Here is a 20,912-nt window from a genome sequence, read left to right as displayed (position 1 = left end):
CCTGAAACATGAGCAGCACGAGTTAGTGTCTGGAGATACTGAACAAACGTTGAGTATCTGGTGATCACGAGGTGTTTGTCGCGCTGGAAACGGAGCGATTCTGTAAGTTTGTATCCCTGGTGATGTTTGTGCCTGGAGAGCACTATATTATAACTTTTTATTATTAATTTATAAGTAGTGCTCTTCAGGCACAATCTTCCTCAGCCTACTCAAGCTCAACTGATGAGGGGTGAATTCCCCGAAACACTGTGTATTGAGCAGGGAGTGGTGCTTTCTTGCAGGTTTGCCTAGTGGAAGGTTCGATGGACGTCTCGTGTGCTCCGGATGGCAATTGTGAGTCAGTCAAGTGAGAATTCAAGTCGGCAGGAATAGCGCAAGCTCCCACGTAGGGAGCAACACACATTTCCCTAAGTATCGCCGAAGTCACACTAACCTCTTCTTCACAATCATGTACTTCAAGTAAAAAAATAAAAGTAAATAATCGTGTCCGTTCGCGAGGGAACTCATGACGGCTGGGTACATGTACCGTAAAGTTCGCTGCAAACGCCCACCCCAGCGGGTCCATACTATTTTCGTCTTTTTCAGGTCAATACAGTTGTGGAAACTGGCATGAAGGTCGACTCGCGATGATGCGTACGAGAACGACTAAAATGCCTACAAACTGCCTATGTCTTACCAAGAGGCTCTGCAAAAGCGATTGTCATTATCTTGCTGCAAAGAAAAAAATTCGGTGGAGACTTCCTTGCATGCGATGAATGAGTCGGCTTTGTTATTAGTTCGTTCTCCATGAAGTAATGCCGTAGAATCCATCTGGTTTTCAAATCATGAAATTTCTGCAGTGCCACGATGTCGCGCTTTCAGAATGGAACGGTGATTGTTCTGACGAAGCGTCATTCAACGTCGCAGTATTGCAGTTGCAAGTCGAACAGGGGGGATGTCACAGAAGCTGCAAATACAGAGCCGGTCGCTGCTAACTTGTTCAAAACTCTGAATGAAGTGCTCGAGAAAAACCCTTGCCATTGCGTTTTGCGTGATTTGGAAATAGGGCGGTTCTGCTATACGTGAAACGTAGAGAAATCACGTATACAGAGCAGGTGTCTGGGTTAGAGTCTACGGCTTCGCGTGTTTTGGGTCCAGATTTCTACACGTAGATGAGGTTCTCCACGTTGTGGCACACGCAAAGAAAGTGTGTACGGATCTGCTGGGTATGATTCGACTGCAGGCAGAAAACTGCCAAATATGGAAGGGGAACTTCCCAGTACACATTCCACGTGACTTCTCTACGTGAACGTAGAGCAGAACAGGATTTCTTTACGTTACGGGAACGTGAAGAGAATTCGCGTGATTCTTTGCGTCGAGTTCCCATAACGTAGAGCAGAACCTCCCTAATATGATGGCTTGAAACACCGTCAGAAGTGTACTAAGGGTCCTGCAATAGCCTGTTCTTCGCTACCTTGTTATTTTGAAGTAACTCCCGTTTGGATTTGCGAAGTAAAACAACCAACATCATACAATCACTAGGAGCTAGCTCGTAACTACAATGTAACATGTAGTGCCCAAAACATTTTGAAACCTGGAAAATGGACATCGTTTACCGTAGCAAAGCACTCCTCGCGCTACGGTGTGAGATGCACTTCCGTACAGCATGCAGGAGTGAAAGTGCATGAGATCAGTGCGTATAGGCCAGCAGATCTTGCAAAAATGGGGTGGGCGTTTGCAGCGGACTTTACGGTAAGTCCAGCGCGAGCGGCAGATTCAGGTACCGGGTGGGGCGAGGGGATGTGTCACAACCACTGGCACAAGTTAAGGCCACACGTTTTTATTTTCTATGGTTCTCGTCACCTAAAAATCTAAAACATATGCAAGAGTTGGAAAAAATAAAAAAATGACCGAAAAATAAAAAAATAAGTTTATTAGACCTTTGTTCACACTAAAATCGACCAATACACCATGCAAAATAGCATCCATAGTTAGCAACTAGTAATAGCAAGAGTATTTAACCCCCCAAGAGCGTGCAACTCATGATACCCTTTCTATGGGGTTCGCCGACGGCGAAAACTCACATCACGTGGTGTAGTGTCGCAGTTGTACGTTTCCAACCCTTTTTTAGCGAGCAGCGGAGTAATAAAAAAGCACTCTCTGACAGAAACTCACTGCGCGTATGCAAATCCCCAGCATGATCCTGGGGATTCCTGGCAGATATTCGGATTGCGCGCACTCTACCCTTCGCTTGTACGTAGTACGAAACACGTGATGTGAGTGTTCGCAGTCGAAGACCCCATATGCAGAGTTGCACACTCTTGAGGGGTTATAATTATACTCTTCGTAATAACTGTTAGTATGTGGTAGGGGCTTCTGTCACAATCTGTGCATGTGCAGTTAGATTGCGCACAAAAAATGGCGACCTCGCATCATGTGTCGCGCAGGCCACATTATGTACAATTATGTACATGTGCATGAGTATGCTGGTCCCCATGGCCACATGCACAGTCAGTGCAGCACAGTTTTTTTAGGGGTGAAAGTTGGCACTGAGATCCCGAGTTCGAGTACTCTGATTTTCTTCGATCGAATATTCGAGTATTCGAGTATTTTTCATCTCCTAACAATTGCACACCAAGGGCTTTAAAATAACATGATACAACCCTGATTGAACCTAGTAGCAGTCATTTTTCTCGGGTATATTGGTTGGTGGGTCATTTGGGCTCTCTCTATTCGTGAAAAAATGTTCACCACATAGTCTGCACATCACCATCTGCCGACTGCTGCTCTGAAACTGCAGATTTCTGTAGTAAATGCATGAACGAGTACTCTGATTTATTCCGAGTACGAATATTTTTGAAAAAACCGAGCGAGTACTCGAGTACTCGGTATAATTGTTTCACCCCTAGTTTTTTTCTTCTTTTTTTCTTCCAGACTCCTGAATCGTATGCGCGCGGGTGACGAGAAACATAGAAATAAAAACGTGTGGCCTAACATCAAAACGAAAAAGCAGTCCACAGTACGAATACGTGTGTCACACCACACTTACTACATATCCCTTGGTGACACTGACACACATATTTCAGCAATGCAAGCAAATAGCCAACCATACACGATACATCAGCAGCAATTACCTGGTATTATTTGTACACAATGCCAGCGAGTGGTGGAGCAAGTACTACATACACAGCTAGGATGTCATGTGAATCTTTTTTTTAGGAACAAAAAAAGATACACAAAAAGAAAAGTCCTAAAGACTAAAGAGAGTGGCACAAAAAGGTTCTTGCAGAAGCTTGCAGATATACCACCAGTGAGCATGCTGCTTGTCAAGATTTCCATGCTAAAACTGCCATTTTATGAGTTACAAGCGCCATAACGGATTCCATGAGCATCTTTCGACAACGGGTAGATTATGCCATAATTATGCCATGGGCAACACATAGGTAGTAGAATGACACCACATACCAGTAATCAGCAAAAATCATAGACCACGCACACACACATGAGCACACAAACACACACGCACGAATAATAGGAGCAATGGATCAAGCAGAGTTGAGGGGTACTGTGTGTTCTCTTAGGTTCTGCAAGTCGACAAAAACACGCACACATACACACACACCCGAAATATACGTCATACACGTATATACAAATCTGTTGATCCCCGAGCTGCAGAGAGTGCTCAATGTCAGAGACAGACCCCCGCTGACTCTGCTATGTACACACCCACAGCCACAGACACACACCCACACACAGACACACAAACACAGAGAAGTGGAGGCCATGTTCTCACTCACTCTGTAGGTGGCAGTGGGACTGGTTCCCCAGTGATCTCTTCGTGACTACCAGAAATATCGGCTGAGGGCATATCACTTCCACTGGGCTTCTCGATCGACCTTGAGCGTCGAGAGTGAGATCGTTCAAGCGATCTTGACCGTTCACGTCGTCGCTCAGTTGACCTAGAACGATCACGGCGTCTTTCACGCGATCTCGATCTCCTGGAGCGTCGTCTGTCCCTAGACCTGGACCTGGAACGCTGGGACCGGTGCCGGTGACTTCTGTCTCTTGAGCGAGAGCGAGAACGACGAGAACTGCGGCCGTGAGAGCGGGAACGAGATCTGCGACGGGCGGTGCGTTCTCTTGATCGTGAACGGCGACGTTCCTTGTCACGAGATCTTGAGCGACGGCGCCTATCCCTGTCACGGGATCGAGAGCGCCTGTCCAAGGTGATACCAACACCAAACACACGTGAACACACAAACACACGTACACACAAATACACATACACGAACACACATAATCATAAGGATGCGGAAAATACCACTATAGATAGTACAGACATAGAAAGACCTGCCAGTTGAACTACAGCAGATATAAGTAGAAAGCTCAGGTATCAAGGCAGGGACACACACGCACGCACGCACACCAGGGAACACGATAAGATTTTGAAAGTGCTCTGACACAATGTCCTGCCACTTCTGGAAGGTCGAACATGGCCGGACACTGTGATTCGGCAGATTTTGTGATACAGGTGCAAGTCTGGGACTCTGATTTTTTCACCACTTTCATACACGACAACACTGCACACGTACATGCTACCAAGAGTACATACCCCCCCCGTGTGATGTGACTTGTAGCACCGCAGTGTGTTGTCGTGTATGACAACGCAATTTTTATGAAGTCGGCAGAGGGCGAAGTGGGTATCTGCTTGCCCATTCTTGTTGCCAGCTCCAAAATCGACACCATGTCACTACAAGCACTCGAGATGGCTGAAGGCTCCCATCTTTGCAAACGTGATGTGCTCTTTGATCAGCAGGTAGATTCTATGCGACGTTGAATTATGACTAACTTTCGCTGCTGTTGCTTCATCGATCTTGCACAGCGCCTGTGCTTCACTAGAAGCGAGAAAAAATAATTTCAAAACTCCTTCCCGATCGTTTGCTACGCTCAAACTGGAGCTACACTGAAGTGGACAGCTCCCTGCCGTGCTGTAAAACACTCTTGTCACAGGTTACTGTTCTGACTTCTTGAGACTTCTTCCCAGGCAGAGCGCCACTGTCCTCAGTCGTTCTCTTTCCCAGCGACGCTACTCAATTTAGTATTATTATTTCGATCGGACAGTTTGTCCGTTCAAGTAAAAAAGCGCCGGATTTGAATCGAAAATGGTCGGAAAACGTCCGATGTCCGACCGTTATCGTGTTCCCTGCACACACACACCAGCACTATGCAAATCCGCGTGACTCCACGCATGGAGTACACCCTGGCAATTGCCTGCCTCTACTCACCAGGACCCACAAAACTGGCAGAAAGGTTCACAGTATACTAGCAGAGAGGTTCTCCAAAACGAAAATGCGTACTAACTTTAGCTCTACAACATGAAGTGAGAAACTTCGCACGATCTTTCGCACCTTTGGACGGGAAACTTGCAGGGAACGCGAAGTGAACTTTCGGGAGATCGGGTCATGGCGTACGGGCATTTGGCGTGTGCAAACTACGAAAATGTGCAGAACACAAAGTTCGTGCGAAATTCGTACAAATTTTCGCAAGGCCTGTCGCGAAACTTCGTTCGAATTTTCGTTTAGCAGAAACCTCTCTGGTAGAGGCAATGGTTCGATACCGGAACGGCTTGACAGCCAAATTTGTATAGACCCAAACCGATCATCAGCGTTAATTGTTCACTCGAAATATGATTGTGGAAGGAACTGGCATGTTGAAGTTTGCTCTGAGGCCAGAGTCAATCGAACTGAGCCACTCCTTTGTGTTGACCCATTGCCTCCAAGTTGCCCAATTTTTCGCTTCAAATCAGAGGTGGCTCCAAACCGGACAGGTTTTAGAGTGCACGTCAAATTCGCTCTGGGTCTGAAATTAGGTAATTGCTATCGCTCCACGACGGCCAGTACAGAGTAACAATAAGCCTTGTGTGTGCTTCCATTAGTTTTGATTGGTATGCGGTGCTTTATTGGCGAGAGGCGAGCCGCTGTTTACCTGCGACAAGAAGTTGATTTTTCGAAAGTCGTAAAACTCAAGTCGCAGTGCGAAGCAACACGTCAAAAATTCACCTGCTTGGTATGGCGCTTCTGGTCATCGCAAAGCCATGACATTTTGGCTCGGAGTATAACACATTGTAGTCTCACTGTGACATATGTTTTCTAATCAAAATACCAAGAGAGAAAGTGAATATTGAGTCCGTTCCGGTTTGCAACCTATGTCCTATTTGAAACCGTCACCTCTACCACTATTCAGTGCCTATGTGTCCACAGCGTATCTTCCATAGTGGTGAAGGTTAGTCTAATCATGCACTGTATACTATGAGAGGAGCAGAAAAAAACTAGGGGGGAGGGCAGTGCAATGCATATTTCTTCTCCCTCTTGTGGCACGTAATATCAAGAAACCCTATACAAATCTAAACTATGGAAACTACTTGAAGTATACACCAGACTTCTAACTCACCGTCTTGTGTGTGTCTCTCGTTCACGCTCACGTACCCGCTCCTTCTCACGTTCTTCTAGGCGTTCTTGTCTGCGTTTGCCCCGGTCAGCAATAGCTTGCTGAAAAAATAAAAATAAACCCATAGCGTGTATTACAGGCAGGCAGCCAGAGTCACTTTGCTGCACCACGAGGTATGCCACCATCATTGAAAAAATAGCATGTCACAAACCAAAAGTCAACCTATCAGCCACATAGGAAACAATGCTTGGTAGGTCAATTCTCATCCTACTTCTCATTTTCACTGCTACAACTTGGCAAGCATTTGACAACGATGTGTGCCCACACCCACCCACCCCCACACACCAGTACAATACACCTGTGCCGGTATCAACACTGAAAACCTAGCATATCACAAAAAAACACAGGTGCACATGCATGATGTACTGATGTACGCAGAACTTACATCCAAGTATGTGAGTTTGTTTCTCACTTGCACAAAACCCATATGTAGACGGCCACCAAAGTGATCTGCCAATCTGCAAGCACAAGGAAAAGTAATTCAAGTAGTTGGCAACAACGACCAGAAATAGATTTATAGGATCGGTTGGTCAAACTGACCCCGTTGTACCTGCAACGTATCACACCACATTGGCTGCAAAGCCACACAACCATACGGACAATTCAACTATATCTGCCAAGAATGGCATATTGTATAAGAAGAAATATTCGTCTGGAATATTCGCCTTTTCCGTCCAAGGAGTTTACGGACTAAATTACATGCCGGACTAACATAGATTTGTCCACCTTTTCAATACGATTTATGGTCAATGGACTAAATTTTTAACCAGACAAACTTCCTTTCTTTAGAGTTGGACAAAATTACTCACCAAATAAATTTTCTACCTGTACAGTATTATAGGCCAGCAATATGCCCAAATGAGAATATTTACTCAACTCAAGCTACCCAGCTGAGCATGCACATAACATTTACACAAAATGCATGGTTTCAGGCGTACACATGCCATCTATGATTAAGTGACCAGCAGGCGCAGCGCAGAAATTGACCTTTCACATAGCAGAGCAGAAGAAATACTTCTTACACTTACCTCCGATCATTGTCGTACAGACTGAGATAGGCTGCACACACTTCACAGACACGCAACTTCTGCTGTTGAGTAGATGCAATGGGCATGGCATCGCGGAACTCATCCTGTCAAGCAGAGACAACAATGGCAGGATATCAGAGCACTTGGAGTTGCCCGGGACAGGGTTCATTTCAACCATCGCCATTCCGTCAACTCAGGTCTTTAGAAGAGATCGAAATATGAAGGTCAAAGAGTACTGTTTGTCTCGAAAAATCGAAGAGGGAGATAGGATAAGCAGTTCTTGAGTTCCGACGCTAATAACTTTGGCCATGGTAAATTTGTGCTCAAGATGCGACTCACAGGCCGGGGTTTTCTCTGATCACATCATCTGTTGGCACGGATATAATGATCCAAAATCAGAATATCCCGCGAGTCACTAGATACGGGTGAAGATCGATTGAGAGCAAAGGCCCAACGATGAACCGTCTCGCTGGCTTGCAGAGCTGGTCCAACGTATCCCGTGGTATAGAACACAATAGCACTCCCTGACAGAAACCCACTCAGCTTAGGCGGAAAAAAAGATTCGCGGTTCGCGCGAGACTCGGCTGGAGACCGAATGTTCCACATCCGCTGGGACGCCACCACCCGTCAAAGATCAAGGCGCAGGTGCAGCTCCTAAAGCAGTGGAAGGTGAGTAGATCAGACCCACCACCAAAGGGGTCAAATGCCGAAAATCCCATTCGCAGCATAATCATGGCAGATATTCTCGCGCATGCTGGCCTTCGTCGTATGTAGTACGAAACGTACTTGGAACACGCGACTTGAGTTTTCGTCGTCGGAGACCCAATACACAGAGTTTCACATTCTTGGCAGCTTATTTACTCCTGCTCTTGGTATGGAGCCAGTGTTCAAGAGGCTTTGTGTCATTGCAGTATGTGAGGAATAAAGAAAAATAACTTACTTCTGCCTGCCTTTTGAACTGCTTCAGTTCCTCCAGTTCTGCCATCATCTTCATGGACTCATCCACTTTGCCCTGGGAACCTACACAGATGTACATAGGAGACCAGATATACGCACAGACAGCAATACTCTAAATCCACACTTGCCAACATTGTCAGCATATGAGATAGAAATAAGGAGATGGGGATGCTGAAAAAAGCTCCACAACTACAAGTGCTTTTTAGAGCATGAAACACATGGGAATTAACCTTGCCTAGGCGGGTGGAAGGGCGATCTAAGACCACCAGCACTCCCAGCATAGGTCTAACAACATGACTAGGGGTGAAACGATGAAACTGATTACTCAAAAGTAGTGACTCGTACAAGCAAACGATTCGACAATTAGAAAAGTTTCAAATATGCTCCAACACATCTCCAGTGTGCAAACCAACAGCCTTCCAACTTGGAAGGTTCTTATCTTGTTGCAGTCGTGGATAGTTGCTTCGTAACCCGTTCCCATGTGTTTTTCTTCTATTTTACATTTCCTATCGCTTATCGGCTCAGTATCCGAGTTAAACTCACCCAGTTCTTCTGCCTTGGCGAGAGTAGCGCCAATTTTCTCGGCGATGGCCATGATTTTTTCCGACTACAAACAGCAAGCAGAAGTGAACACAATAGCACAACCACAGCAGTAGCACACGCCACACAACATGAACAATGTCTTAAGCAATGTTGACCACTTATGTATTTACGTCTGGTGACATAGACCACATACGGTGCAGTTTATACCCGGGCTGGAGCTGTGTTCACAACTGGCACGTGTACCAACATGCACCAAGCGTTTGTGCACAGTCTTGCTGGCTTTTGCAATATTGGTCCGTCTAGGGCAGCCTGCCAGAGGATACTTTTGTCATTCTTGATTGTCAGAGTGTTTCTGATAAGACGAAGAAGATGCAACACATACATCATTCCTATGTTGCCTGATTTCCACTGATGGTTGCACTGATGGTTGCACTGAGCGTGAAACTAAGAAATGCAATAAACTAGCCTTGCTCCACTCTTGTACTCTTGTACCATGTACAACGCATACACATGAAATGGTAAAATAATTACTTTGCAAAACAATTTGCATAGCAATGGGTGGTTCTACTTCAGCAAAACAAAGGGATGGATACGGGTAAGGCTAGTACTTGGCACAAATTGTTCTGATTGGGTCAACAAATCATTTCAGTCTGCCCAAACCAACGGTGAGGTTACGGTAGAATCTCACGAACCTTGTCTTGGAGCTCGGGGTCATCTGTTGTTTCATCAAGACGTTTCTTCGCCAAAACAATCTTACGGTCGCATTCATTGATCACCTCCTGCAGCTGCTGCCGTGCCTAATAGGAACACATACAAATAAATATGATGATAAAGGAAGATAGGGGGCTTTTAACTGGTGCTAACATCAGGTTTCAGTGTGCGTATACAAAGAGAGAGAGAGAGAGAGAGAGAGAGAGAGAGAGAGAGAGAGAGAGAGAGAGAGAGAGAGAGAGAGAGAGAGAGAGAGAGAGAGAGAGAGAGATGGGCAGGTTGAATAGTGTGTACATGACGACTAGCACTCACCTCCTCTTCAAACCCATAGTCGTGCTTCCTGGGGTTCTTTTCAAACTCCTCACGGAGAGCAACTGAGTGCATTTTGCGGCAAGGGCCAACATCCATTTTCTGTGAGGAATTCAACAAGAGCATGCACAGTAGAAGGCATGCAGAGAATAACACAGTCAAAGGGAATGCAGCAAAAGGGTGACATGAAAATCAAGCCAGAACTACACCATTCGACACACAACTAAAACCAAATTCCCACAATGACAAGGAACAATCGCCGCACAAATTACACAAAGCTGGACCGCTACTCCAATGAGACATCATAGGCAGCAGCACTGCTAGCAGTACTGAGTAACTGCATCAGTGTAAGGTCAGGTTTCACAACCCACAACCATCACCACAAGAGATCGCAATTCATACAGAACATAGATCACAGCAAGCACAGTCCAACAGTGGCAGCTAGTAATATCCTATTCTGGTCCATATACCGCTGTTCAATGCAAACACGAACACCTTTGCCTAATCCATGCTTTGCCGGGTCTACTGCTATTCTGGAATATAGCTTCGTTATACCCGTGTAACTTGTAAAATGTATATACATTCCATTACGATGTGCTTCTACGAACATACCATAAGAAGGCAGGTGTTGCATGTGCAAGCAATTTTACAGCTTTGCTACATTGAAACAGTTGCATGCGGAGTCATGAAGTTCTCATGTGGTGAACTATCTACGCAAATAGTAGATACGGACATGCAGGAGATAACAATGTGGGGGTTGCGTTTCACTCATCTTCACTGTACGTCCATGGAAATGCAGGAGATAACAATGTAGGGGTTGCGTTTCACTCATCTTCACTGTACATCCACTCACCGTATTAGTGAAGAGTTCATTGGGACAGGCACCAAACAAAAACGCCTTACATATCCGGGAGTCTGTGAAATGGATTTCTTCTTCACATATGTCACCTGTAGTAACAATGATAAAGGAAGACAAAACAAGCTGGATCAGAGAAGTCATAACAGAGAACACCGGAACTACCAGAACAAGCCTAACGCACTGCATATACAAGTACATGCTACTCTAATCATGACATTACTGCTTGCAAATAAAACCACGTAACCATTCTGGCCAAAGGCAATGGCACCAGGATTGCACATACAAGTACTTCTTCAGGGAACTTACTGTCCCGTCATACAGAAGTCAGAACTGTCTTGCCAGACCAAACAGAGTGTCATCCCACTCACAACCATTCGGTAGATGGCAATACACCAATACGTATATGGTGAGTTTGCCAGCAAAGGCAGTACTGCCAATAGTGACAGTGCCAAGGCACCAGTAGCACTATCAATGAGGGTGAAACAAACACAAGCCTGCTTCCACTTGAAGGCAATCTTGTCACCGACACACCAATCTTCGACTAGACGTGAGCAGATTCAATGGAATAAACCAACCATCCAATGCGGGTAAAAAATTACCCTGATATGTGTCATTACATGTCTTCCCTGTGTGTAGGTGTGCTTTCTCAATCACTTCACAACAAAATCGACCAATGTCGCAGGCTGAGCAGGTTTGTTTCACTCCCATATTTAAAATGAAGAACATAAAACAAAGAAACTAACACACTAAACTGACATCTACGTTTAGCTGAAGAAGCTGACACAGACAATGCATGTATACAACCAGTTATAGTCGACACTCACCAACTCTGTAACATGATCGACATTAAACGAGAGAGTCGTCTCACCAATCCTTTTCATTGTCGATAGCACCCGCAGTAAATCAGGCAAGTCAGGGCAGCAAGACACTAGCCGAAGTGTGACTTACAGCACATCACTATACGGCTCTAGCTGATCATGTCATGTACTACCATCACCGCCATCACCACCATCGCTAGTGCATGGCTTAAGACTGAGTAATCGTTCATCCACACACATTCCAGGCACCAAACCTTCCCAGATATAAGTTTATTAAGGCTTAGTATACTTCCCCGCCGCATGATAAAGGCCAGATTTTTATACTTGTGGTAATTCCAACAAAAGAGGATATTACCCCTATTACCCCTATTACCCCTTGGTTAAAAGTAAACCAACTTTTCAATAAAATTTCTTTCAAAAAGGTTGATTCGCCCAGGGAAAATATATAGGACATGTACTATTGAAGCAAATGATCAACCCCTATGCAATAAAGTATGACTCCGGAAAGTAGCATTCAATCAACAACAAAAGGAACTCACTTTCTTCCGCTTCAGTGCTTGCATGATGGGTGGCATAGACCATGGCAATGATCATGACAATTGCTCTACACAGGGTACATGGCCAATCATGCTTTCCCTCGTCTCTTTCACATAGAGTTGAAAATTAGACATTTTGGAAGGAGTTCGTCACCCAACGCATGCACAAAGCATCAAACGCCAGATGGAGGTGTTTCTTTATATGTGAAATTGTGGCTACTGGAAGTTACCAAGGTGGTAGAGCTTGATACACAATGCAGTCAAACAGTTTAGTATAAGGCACATTGAGTGCGTTCGATTATGCCGATTCGCGCTATTCACATCACCCCATGTGAATAGGGTGAATGGATTCTGAATCGATTCCAGAGCTCATGACAAGAAATCGAATGGCGAGATTCCATTCATGAATCGATTCAAGTGCGCAATCAAACGCATTCACTGGATATAGCATACCTTTCTCTTGGCAGCAAATTCAAATAAAGTACTTTTTTGAAAATTCAAATAAAGTACTTTTTTGAGCATCTTGCACATTCTTTCCCAGTTATTTGGCCTCGGACAAAGAGATCTCAGCAATTCAGCCTAGTTCGCATTCAACGTAACTCTGCCGGTACGGGATGTAAGAGGCTACCGGGAAGGCTAATGTGAGCTGTAACCTGGTACGATTTATACTACACGACATAAAGTAGCTATTGCAATGGTCAACTACGATCGGCTCGAGTCATGGCCTGAGACGGGTTGACTTTCGGCCGAAATATCTTGTTCTTTGGGACTTCTTTTCCATTTTTCTCCTCAAGTGGAACGGAATCACCCCCATAATACCAGTTTGTCATGAAGACCAAAAAAAATAGTCCGGATTTTGTGGAATTCTAAAAATAACCAGAAGGAAGGATAAAACAGCTCGTCTGATGCATTCCAGGACTATCTCCAAGTACAGTAAGTAACATGAGATCTAGTTGGCAAGCCATTCAATGACATGAATAGCACAGTGTTCGAAGTGCTGACATTTGCTAAGTCGTAGTTGCGGTCATCGGCGCACGATGCCGTCTCCAGGTCACACTCGAAATGCGGCTGTTTTGTACGCTTGCGCCCCCGCATACAGTACAAGAAGCTGAACAGATTCAACTCTCCCGCTATCGCTTCCCGATTCATAGGGTAGTATGGTTGCACAGCCTTTCTTGACGTTCATATTGGTCAATTGGCGTCACGAGAATCTTGTCTGTTCCTGTCGCTCCTTACGCCGTGTCTCGCCGTGCCCCGTTGAATGAGAACTAGGCTTTAAGCACAGACCCCTTTAGTCTCTTTGGGGCACATTCTACTAAAGTTTTAGTGCACTTAGCTACTACTAAGATGCCAAGCTAACAAATTTATAATCTGTTAGAAAAAAATACATGGAATCTTTTCCGCCATCCACAGTCTGGCAGATTTTTAGCGCTAGGCAGTGCGAGTTTGCCTGGCAAGGAGGACGTTCAGTGAGCAGCGAGAGGAAGTACTCACGTGCTACGTACAATCAGTAGCTCTTCAATACGTACCCGATAGTCATAGTCCTCATTATCAGTCAGATGAGAAGGCGTATCAAGCAACACTGACTCAGTGGTATGTGTCCTCGTGGCAATCAATAATACACCAGTACTGGCCAATCAACTTCTCTAGCACTTCTGCAAGATGGCACGTAACAGTTACAACATCCTCCGTAACTTACTCAAATGCTCCACTCTCCACCCGTAGTTAAAGCTACATCCTGGAATAAATTAATACCTTCACTATTTTCCCCTTATTTCCCTTTCGCCATAGGCACTACACTAAGAACTGACAAAGTCAGACCTCAATGGATTAAAAGCCGTGTCAATTCGTTGGAGAGTATACATGAAGAAACCGAATCGATCAGCGAAGATACACAACCGATGCTATTTTTCAGTAACGAGTATGATCATCAACACCAAAATAATGATAAAAATCTAAAAAAAAAGTATTGGTGCTGGTGAATTTTAGCCTCAGGACCTGAATATTCACTCACCATTCCTGTTTGATCCCATCAGCTCATCGAGCATCTTCTTCATCTGGTCCTGTGCAGACATCTTGATAAACTCCACAAGGACTTCACCAGTACGGCAGTAATGCCACACGGATTCAATATCGCACGCCACAGGATTATCTGCTCTGGAGGGAACGTTATTCCATTGTCACAGCATTACTTGTACATAAATCCCACGAGGGCTCCGACAAGTCAGAGTTGAGAAGAAGAGCAACTCCCAAAAGTCAACAACTAATTACTTTGAGCAGACGTACTGCACTCATCGAAGCCAAAGCAGTTCTCAACGTTACTTCTCAAGACAAGTACAACAAAGAAGTGGACGAACTAAAAAAATTTATGTATCGACACGTACTAGCAAAAGATTGCTCCAAAATCTGAGCTAAATTTGATGGATTTTTAAATTTATACCCAATTTTTCAGATTTTCATTCTCGGGATGCACTGGCACTTGGCAGGTAGGTGTAGACCAGGGAGTAGTATTTTACTACTCCCTGGTGTAGACCCGGGTGCTCGAATCAGAAACGATTTGACAGGTGTAAAATTTCTCATCTGTAAATCTCAACAATAGAGAGGTTTTGCATTCCGAATTTCGGAATTATTTTCGGAATGTGGCGGCAGGAGTCGAAAAAGTAGTCGAACTTTCGGAAGTGTGGTGGCGAAAGTGCATGGTTTTCCGAAAATAGATTTTCGGCTCTTTCATGTTTGGGAGTGCATACATGTATTTGAATACAAAAAAGTGTATTTTTCATGTTTGTATTTTTGCTTTCTGCTGCTCTCGATTATTTGAAAAAATTTCCACGTATGTACTGTAGTTTTGATTTTTGCTGGTTTTGCTGCTCTCGCTGATCTCGCCATGTTGACTAATCTTCTCACACTTCATCACACTCTATCTTCCTTTGCCCTGGAGCCTACTAACAGTACAAGACAGTAGTTCGCCAACCTCGTCTTCAGCTGTTGGATCACTTGGTCCACCATCAGTCCGTCCTCGTCTTCGAACCGCACCCAAATTCAGTTTGACCTGCGCACATGGATTTGATCCTGCTCAACCCCTTCGACGCTCTCCATTTTGTTTTGCATGGCAACCCTTGGAAACGAAGTCGAATCAGATTTTCGGAATGCAAAACACTGAAAATACCGTTTTTCGGAACGCGCTTTTTTCGGAAAAGCACAGTCGAAAATCATTCCGAAATTCGGAATGCAAAACCTCTCTATTGTCAGAATATACTTTTGGAGAGGCGATGGAACAGGGAAGAGAGTCTGGCTTGGCCCACCCAGCAGGAATTCAGGACCTGGGTGCGCTACAACACAGCCTACAGTACGCAGTAAAATTGTCGTATTTCCTTCGGATTTTTTATTTGAAAATAATTGGGTGCTCGAATCAGAAACAGCGAACTCGTCAGATCGTCTCCGATTCAAACGTACGGGTCTACCATCGTCTACGCTTGTTATGGCAGTTGAGGGCATGGAGTACTTAACTTACTACTTCGTTTTTGAGAGCAAGTAACGTTAGTTGCCTAGATCTATAGAACTATTATGTGCAACTCCAGCCCGGGCTGGAGCGAGCGGGCCAGCCCGCCCAGGGTGTTTACATGTGCACGGCCGGGCTGGTCGCCAGCCCGCAGTGAGTTTATATGCACTGAGCACACGCCAGCCCGTTGTGAGTACATCCGGGCTGGAGCGAGCGGGCCAGCCCGCCAAAGGTGTTTACATGTGCACAGTCGGGCTGGCCGTCAGCCCGGTGCGAGTTTACATGAGTTCAACAGACTAGTTTTCTGCACCAGACGTGCATCCGGGCTGAAGCAATTTTGATAATATTATTGTTGTTGTGGGAAATTTGTTGTGAGAACATTATCGTGAGAAAGGGATAGAAGACGCAACTCAACCCAACGAAACACAAGTAAAAGAAGGCAGATGAAAACAACTCAATCAATGGGAAACGCGGAAAAGAGCAAAAGAGCCCAAAGAATGGCCAGAGGATGGTCCAGAGCACTAGCAGCTGGGTGTCCTTTGCAACGACAAATATTCGCACAGAACTTCTCTTGCTGTCTACCCTTCGCCTGTCTCTGCCGAGTAGACTGGGTCTGCATTCCTAGGGGCTAGGGTATCCTCGATAAGGTTATGCCTCAACTGCGCTTCAACAGCCTCTTGATCAATATGGCAACAATTGCGGGATTCACAAAAATTATGCAACACAAAACATGAGTAAATCAGATTTGGAGCAAAGTTCATATTCACATTGACCCTCCGTGTGAGTATTTGCCACCGAGCCTTCAGTCTGCCAAAAGCACATTCTACGGGGTTGCGAGCAGCACGAAGCATGGTGTTAAAGAGAACTTGTTCATTGTTCTGGCACGAGGTGTACTCCCTAATGCAATATGGTGTGAGTGGATAGGCTGGATCCCCAATGATGTATGGAGTAACGGTGGGTCGTGTATCTACAATTCTCTTTGCTTGGCCAGGCAGCATGCCGTTTCTTAACTTATGGCCAATGCAGGAGTTGGCGAACACTTTGCTGTCGTGTACAGAACCAGGCCAACGGCAGTCTACATCCATGAAACGCCCTCGGGTATCGCACACAGCTTGGACGTTAAGGGAGAAGAACTGTTTATAACAGAAGTAGTCTTGCGCATTATCTCTGGGTCGTAAAATAGGAATATGAGTGCCGTCGATGCAACCAAACGCTTGTTTCATGCCACTGAAAGCCTCAAACTCTGCAACTTTGCGGTTCATGTCTTCCAGGGATGAGGGAAGTCTGATTAATTTTGGTCCGAGGTGGACAACAATTGCTCTGCAGACGTCGTTAAGCACTACCGAGAGCGTTGGACGAGAAACACCAAAGGTGTTGGCGGTTTGCTTGAACGACCCCGTATCTGCGAGGTAGTACAGAGTGATGGCAAGCTTGACATCAGCTGACAGTTTTCTATAATTCGGTGATGCAGACAAGGGAGAGATGTAGGGTTCCAGTTCTTGAACCAATTCATTGAATGATTGCTCGTCCATGCGGAAGTTCTTCTTCCATTCACCTGCAGCAAAGAAAACGGAACAGTTCACGATCAACACTGCTGCTGCTGGGTCGGAGTAAAAGAGAATACTAACGATTTATATGCAGGATAATGGTGAGTCAGAATGTGCATCAATTACCACTAAAATCGTTAGTGTTGGACAAAACGGATAACTGGTAAACTTATGGCCCCCTTATTTTTAATTATAATCCTTGACTCTCCGTCCAAATAAATACAACACGTTAGGTTTCTTGGACATTGTGCAATTACCAGACAGCACTCACCTGCAGACAGTTTCCCACTGGATAAATTTTTCCAGAAGTCGTCGGAGCGACCGCCCTCGAACCAGCAACTTCGCTCAGCTCTTCTCTGTCGTCTCTCCACAGTCGTGGACAACTTCAGCATAGCTCTGGATTTTCGCAAGCTTGAGTTGACGGTTGTCATGCTCTCAATTTGGCACAAGTGGATGCGGAAAAGAATGATCATTATTAGTATTTGAGCCTGGATAGTCTCAAACAGTTTTTTTTGTTCCTTGGCTCACCATCTGAGTTCTTAAAGCTATTATTCATTTTCTGCTGCCCCCGGTTATTTCTTTTATTAGTATTATTTTCTTTGCCTTCGCTTTCTTGTTATTGGGCAACTTACCCGTTAGAATCTGCGAAGTAAAATAAACAACAACAACAACAACAAACAGCAATACCATTGTCACCAACTGAAATAAAGCGACCTTCACTGCCGCCACATTCATGATTGAAGACGATTCTACTTTGCAACAGTGACGGAGGAGATACCAAATTTAAGGTTATGTAAAAGCGAACACATGAACAATGTACATGCACATCATGCACTTTAAGATATAAACGTTTCTCGCTGAGCTACTTTGTGGTGAGGCATTCGGCACTGTGGCGTAGAGGATTCAGCGTTTTAGTTCAGAACATACCTCGGCGCCTTCATCTAGTACTTCCCAATTTGGACTTTCATTTACGAGTACAGTATGAAGATTATACACCTTAACATTCTACTTCTCGACGGAAATATGAGGGGCAGAGACACTTTGTGATGAGGTTTATGGTGGGCGGAATTCAGTGCCTTCTGTTAACACTTCCCAATTTGGACTTTCATGTTCATGTATGAGGCATATACACCTTTTAAAACATTCCACTTCTCGGCGGAAATATAAGGGGAGAGACACTTTGTGATGAGGTTTTTGGCGGGTAGAATTCAGCGCCTTCTTCTAGCACTTCCCAATTAGAACTATCATGTTCATGTATGAGGCATATACACCTTAACATTTCACTTCTCGATGGAAATATGAGGGGCAGAGATACTTTGTGATGAGGTTTATGGCGGGTAGAATTCAGTGCCTTCTTTTAGCACTTCCCAATTAGGACTTTCATGTTCATGTATGATGCATATACACCTTAACATTCCACTTCTCGACGGAAATATGAGGGACAGAGACACTTTGTGATGAGGTTTATGGCGGGTAGAATTCAGTGCCTTCTTTTAGCACTTCCCAATTAGGACTTTCATGGTTATGTATGATGCATATACACCTTAACATTCCACTTCTCGGCGGAATTATGAGGGGCCGAGGCACTTTGTGATGAGGTTTATCGCGGGTAGAATTCAGCGCCTTCTTCTAGCACTTCCCAATTTGGACTTTCATGTTCATGTATGAGGCATATACACCTTAACATTCCACTTCTCGACGGAAATACGAGGGGCAGAGACACTTTGTGATGAGGTTTATGGTGGGTAGAATTCAGCGCCTTCTTCTAGCACTTCCCAATTTGGACTTTCATGTTCATGTATGAGCCATATACACCTTAACATTCCACTTCTCGACGGAAATACGAGGGGCAGAGACACTTTGTGATGAGGTTTATGGCGGAAAGAATTTAGCGCCTTCTTCCAGTAGTTCCCAATATGGACTTTCAGAAACATTATGTGAGCTGTATATCCCTTTGGGCCTTACCATAATTATGCTTCTCCATATCCCTGGCCGGAAATAGGCGGAGAAGACATACAATCATGTACTTTGTGATGAGGTATATAACTGATGTCAATGAGGCAGAAGATTACATTCAACGGCTGTAGGACCACCTCAACGGGTTACGGTTTTCCTTTAAGTGTACTTCTGTAGTCATGGCTGAATACGACGATACCTATGGCGCTACGAAGAGGAAGAGGAAGGTTTTTCGCTGGTCTCCTGACCTTGTCGAAGACCTCATCGGATGTTTGCGTGCATATAAGAGCACCATGGAGTTGAAGCAGCTCGATTTCAACGGCGACAAACCAGTGCAATACGAAACTGTTCGGCAGCACCTTGCCAAAATTCATAAGAGCAATGGAGAGCTGTTCGGTCCGATCTCGTGCGCTACCCTTCCTGATTTGCCCGCAGAGACTAGTGTCATAGCTGAAGCCAAAGCGCAGATAAAGAAGGACACGGACCTCATCAAGAAGGGATACTGTCGTGTCCAAGAGAAGATCAAAGAAATCCGGCAGTCTTTCAGCAACGCCGTTACCAGTGGCAGTCGCAGCGGGAGTGGCAAGATAGTGTTCGAGCATTACGACGTGCTGAAGGAGATATACGCGGGATCTCCGTGCACCGAGCCTCTAGCATCGGGCGTGGATACCGACAGTTTGCTCCCGCCAGATGACAGTTCCGAGGCGCAAGCTGAGACTCATCAAAGTGGTCCACCAGATACCCTAGATGTCGTTGATGGATGCCAGTCAGACAATGAAGTATTAGTTGGCAGCAAGGATCGTTTTAGTCAACTGCCTGCTGACATGCCAAATCAGATACCTCGGCTGGTAGACAACAAGAGAAAACACTTGGAGAAGCAGTTGTCAGCATCCAAAAGGGACCAACTTCTGATAGAAGAGGCGAAGGAGGACCGAGAAACAAAGAAGGCTATGGCAGAGGCCATCAAGGAGTCGTCTGCATCCTTTCAAGCTGCCATGACAGGGATGCAGACGACAATGAGTACGCTAGCGCAAGGGATGACAAAATCCATGGAGATGCTAGCGCATGCCATGATGCAACAGCAGCCGCAGCCAGCACCCATGCCAACCTATCAGATGTACGGCAATAATGCTCAGTCATATGCATCACCGTCTCAGCCTCCAGCTCCAGGCATGGCCCAGTGGAATCCACCAGGCCTGGATGGCCCACAACAGTTTCGTAATCTCACGAGTGATTCTAGCCACCAGTGATTAGTTCACTCCTTATTTACATGGTTGTACCTGTACTTGTTCCTATACAACATTCTGTTTTTAAATGTGTTCACGATTTCCTTTCTGTAGATCATTACAGAAGTTTCCAAATACAGTCAACATCGCTAATAATAGGTCTTATCACTAATATAATGATCTATTATCGTTCTTTGTTATTATGTTGTTTTTCTTGAGTTTATATTCAGGTTCCTTTGTTTGCCTCGGGGTTCTGTTTAATCGCTATGTCTGTAACATTAAATTTGAGAAATGGCCGACAAACATCTTCATAACTTCCCATTGTCTTTACGCTATACATGTACATGTATACTTTTTTAGTTTTTCCAACTTGAGCCATTCCCTGAATGATCGTTGATGAGAAAGGAACGAGAACGGTCGAAAACTTTATGACAACT

At 45.0% G+C, this 20,912-nt stretch overlaps 2 protein-coding genes across 3 annotated transcripts; both read right to left on the bottom strand.

Moving 5' to 3' along the window:
* Nucleotides 1–2,949: 2,949 nt before the first annotated feature.
* LOC135809068 (putative RNA-binding protein Luc7-like 1) lies at nucleotides 2,950–14,613 on the bottom strand. Of its 2 annotated transcripts, XM_065322330.1 has the most exons (11): nucleotides 14,262–14,613; nucleotides 10,888–10,982; nucleotides 10,038–10,136; nucleotides 9,707–9,811; nucleotides 9,015–9,078; nucleotides 8,455–8,534; nucleotides 7,515–7,618; nucleotides 6,872–6,944; nucleotides 6,430–6,527; nucleotides 3,777–4,196; nucleotides 2,950–3,563 (listed from the first exon to the last, which is right to left on the bottom strand). In XM_065322330.1, exons 1-11 carry the CDS (start codon nucleotides 14,320–14,322, stop codon nucleotides 3,557–3,559), a joined length of 1,206 nt encoding a protein of 401 aa, XP_065178402.1. In that variant the 5' UTR covers nucleotides 14,323–14,613; the 3' UTR covers nucleotides 2,950–3,556. The 2 variants fall into 2 exon arrangements, with proteins under 2 accessions (XP_065178402.1, XP_065178401.1); XM_065322329.1 differs by lacking the exon at nucleotides 14,262–14,613 and having other exon boundaries at nucleotides 10,888–13,756.
* A 1,501-nt stretch (nucleotides 14,614–16,114) lies between these two features.
* Nucleotides 16,115–17,720, bottom strand: LOC135810791 (uncharacterized). Its single transcript, XM_065324228.1, has 2 exons — nucleotides 17,565–17,720; nucleotides 16,115–17,301 (listed from the first exon to the last, which is right to left on the bottom strand). The coding sequence occupies exons 1-2, from the start codon at nucleotides 17,683–17,685 to the stop codon at nucleotides 16,325–16,327; spliced, it is 1,098 nt and encodes a 365-aa protein (XP_065180300.1). The 5' UTR covers nucleotides 17,686–17,720; the 3' UTR covers nucleotides 16,115–16,324.
* Between the last annotated feature and the right edge of the window lie 3,192 nt (nucleotides 17,721–20,912).

Source organism: Sycon ciliatum, chromosome 2 (genome assembly GCF_964019385.1).
Source record: "Sycon ciliatum chromosome 2, ocSycCili1.1, whole genome shotgun sequence".
Taxonomy (NCBI): Eukaryota; Metazoa; Porifera; class Calcarea; order Leucosolenida; family Sycettidae; genus Sycon; species Sycon ciliatum.
The sequence above is the reverse complement of the archived record's forward strand: the minus strand, read 5'-3'. Positions and strand labels throughout refer to the sequence as shown.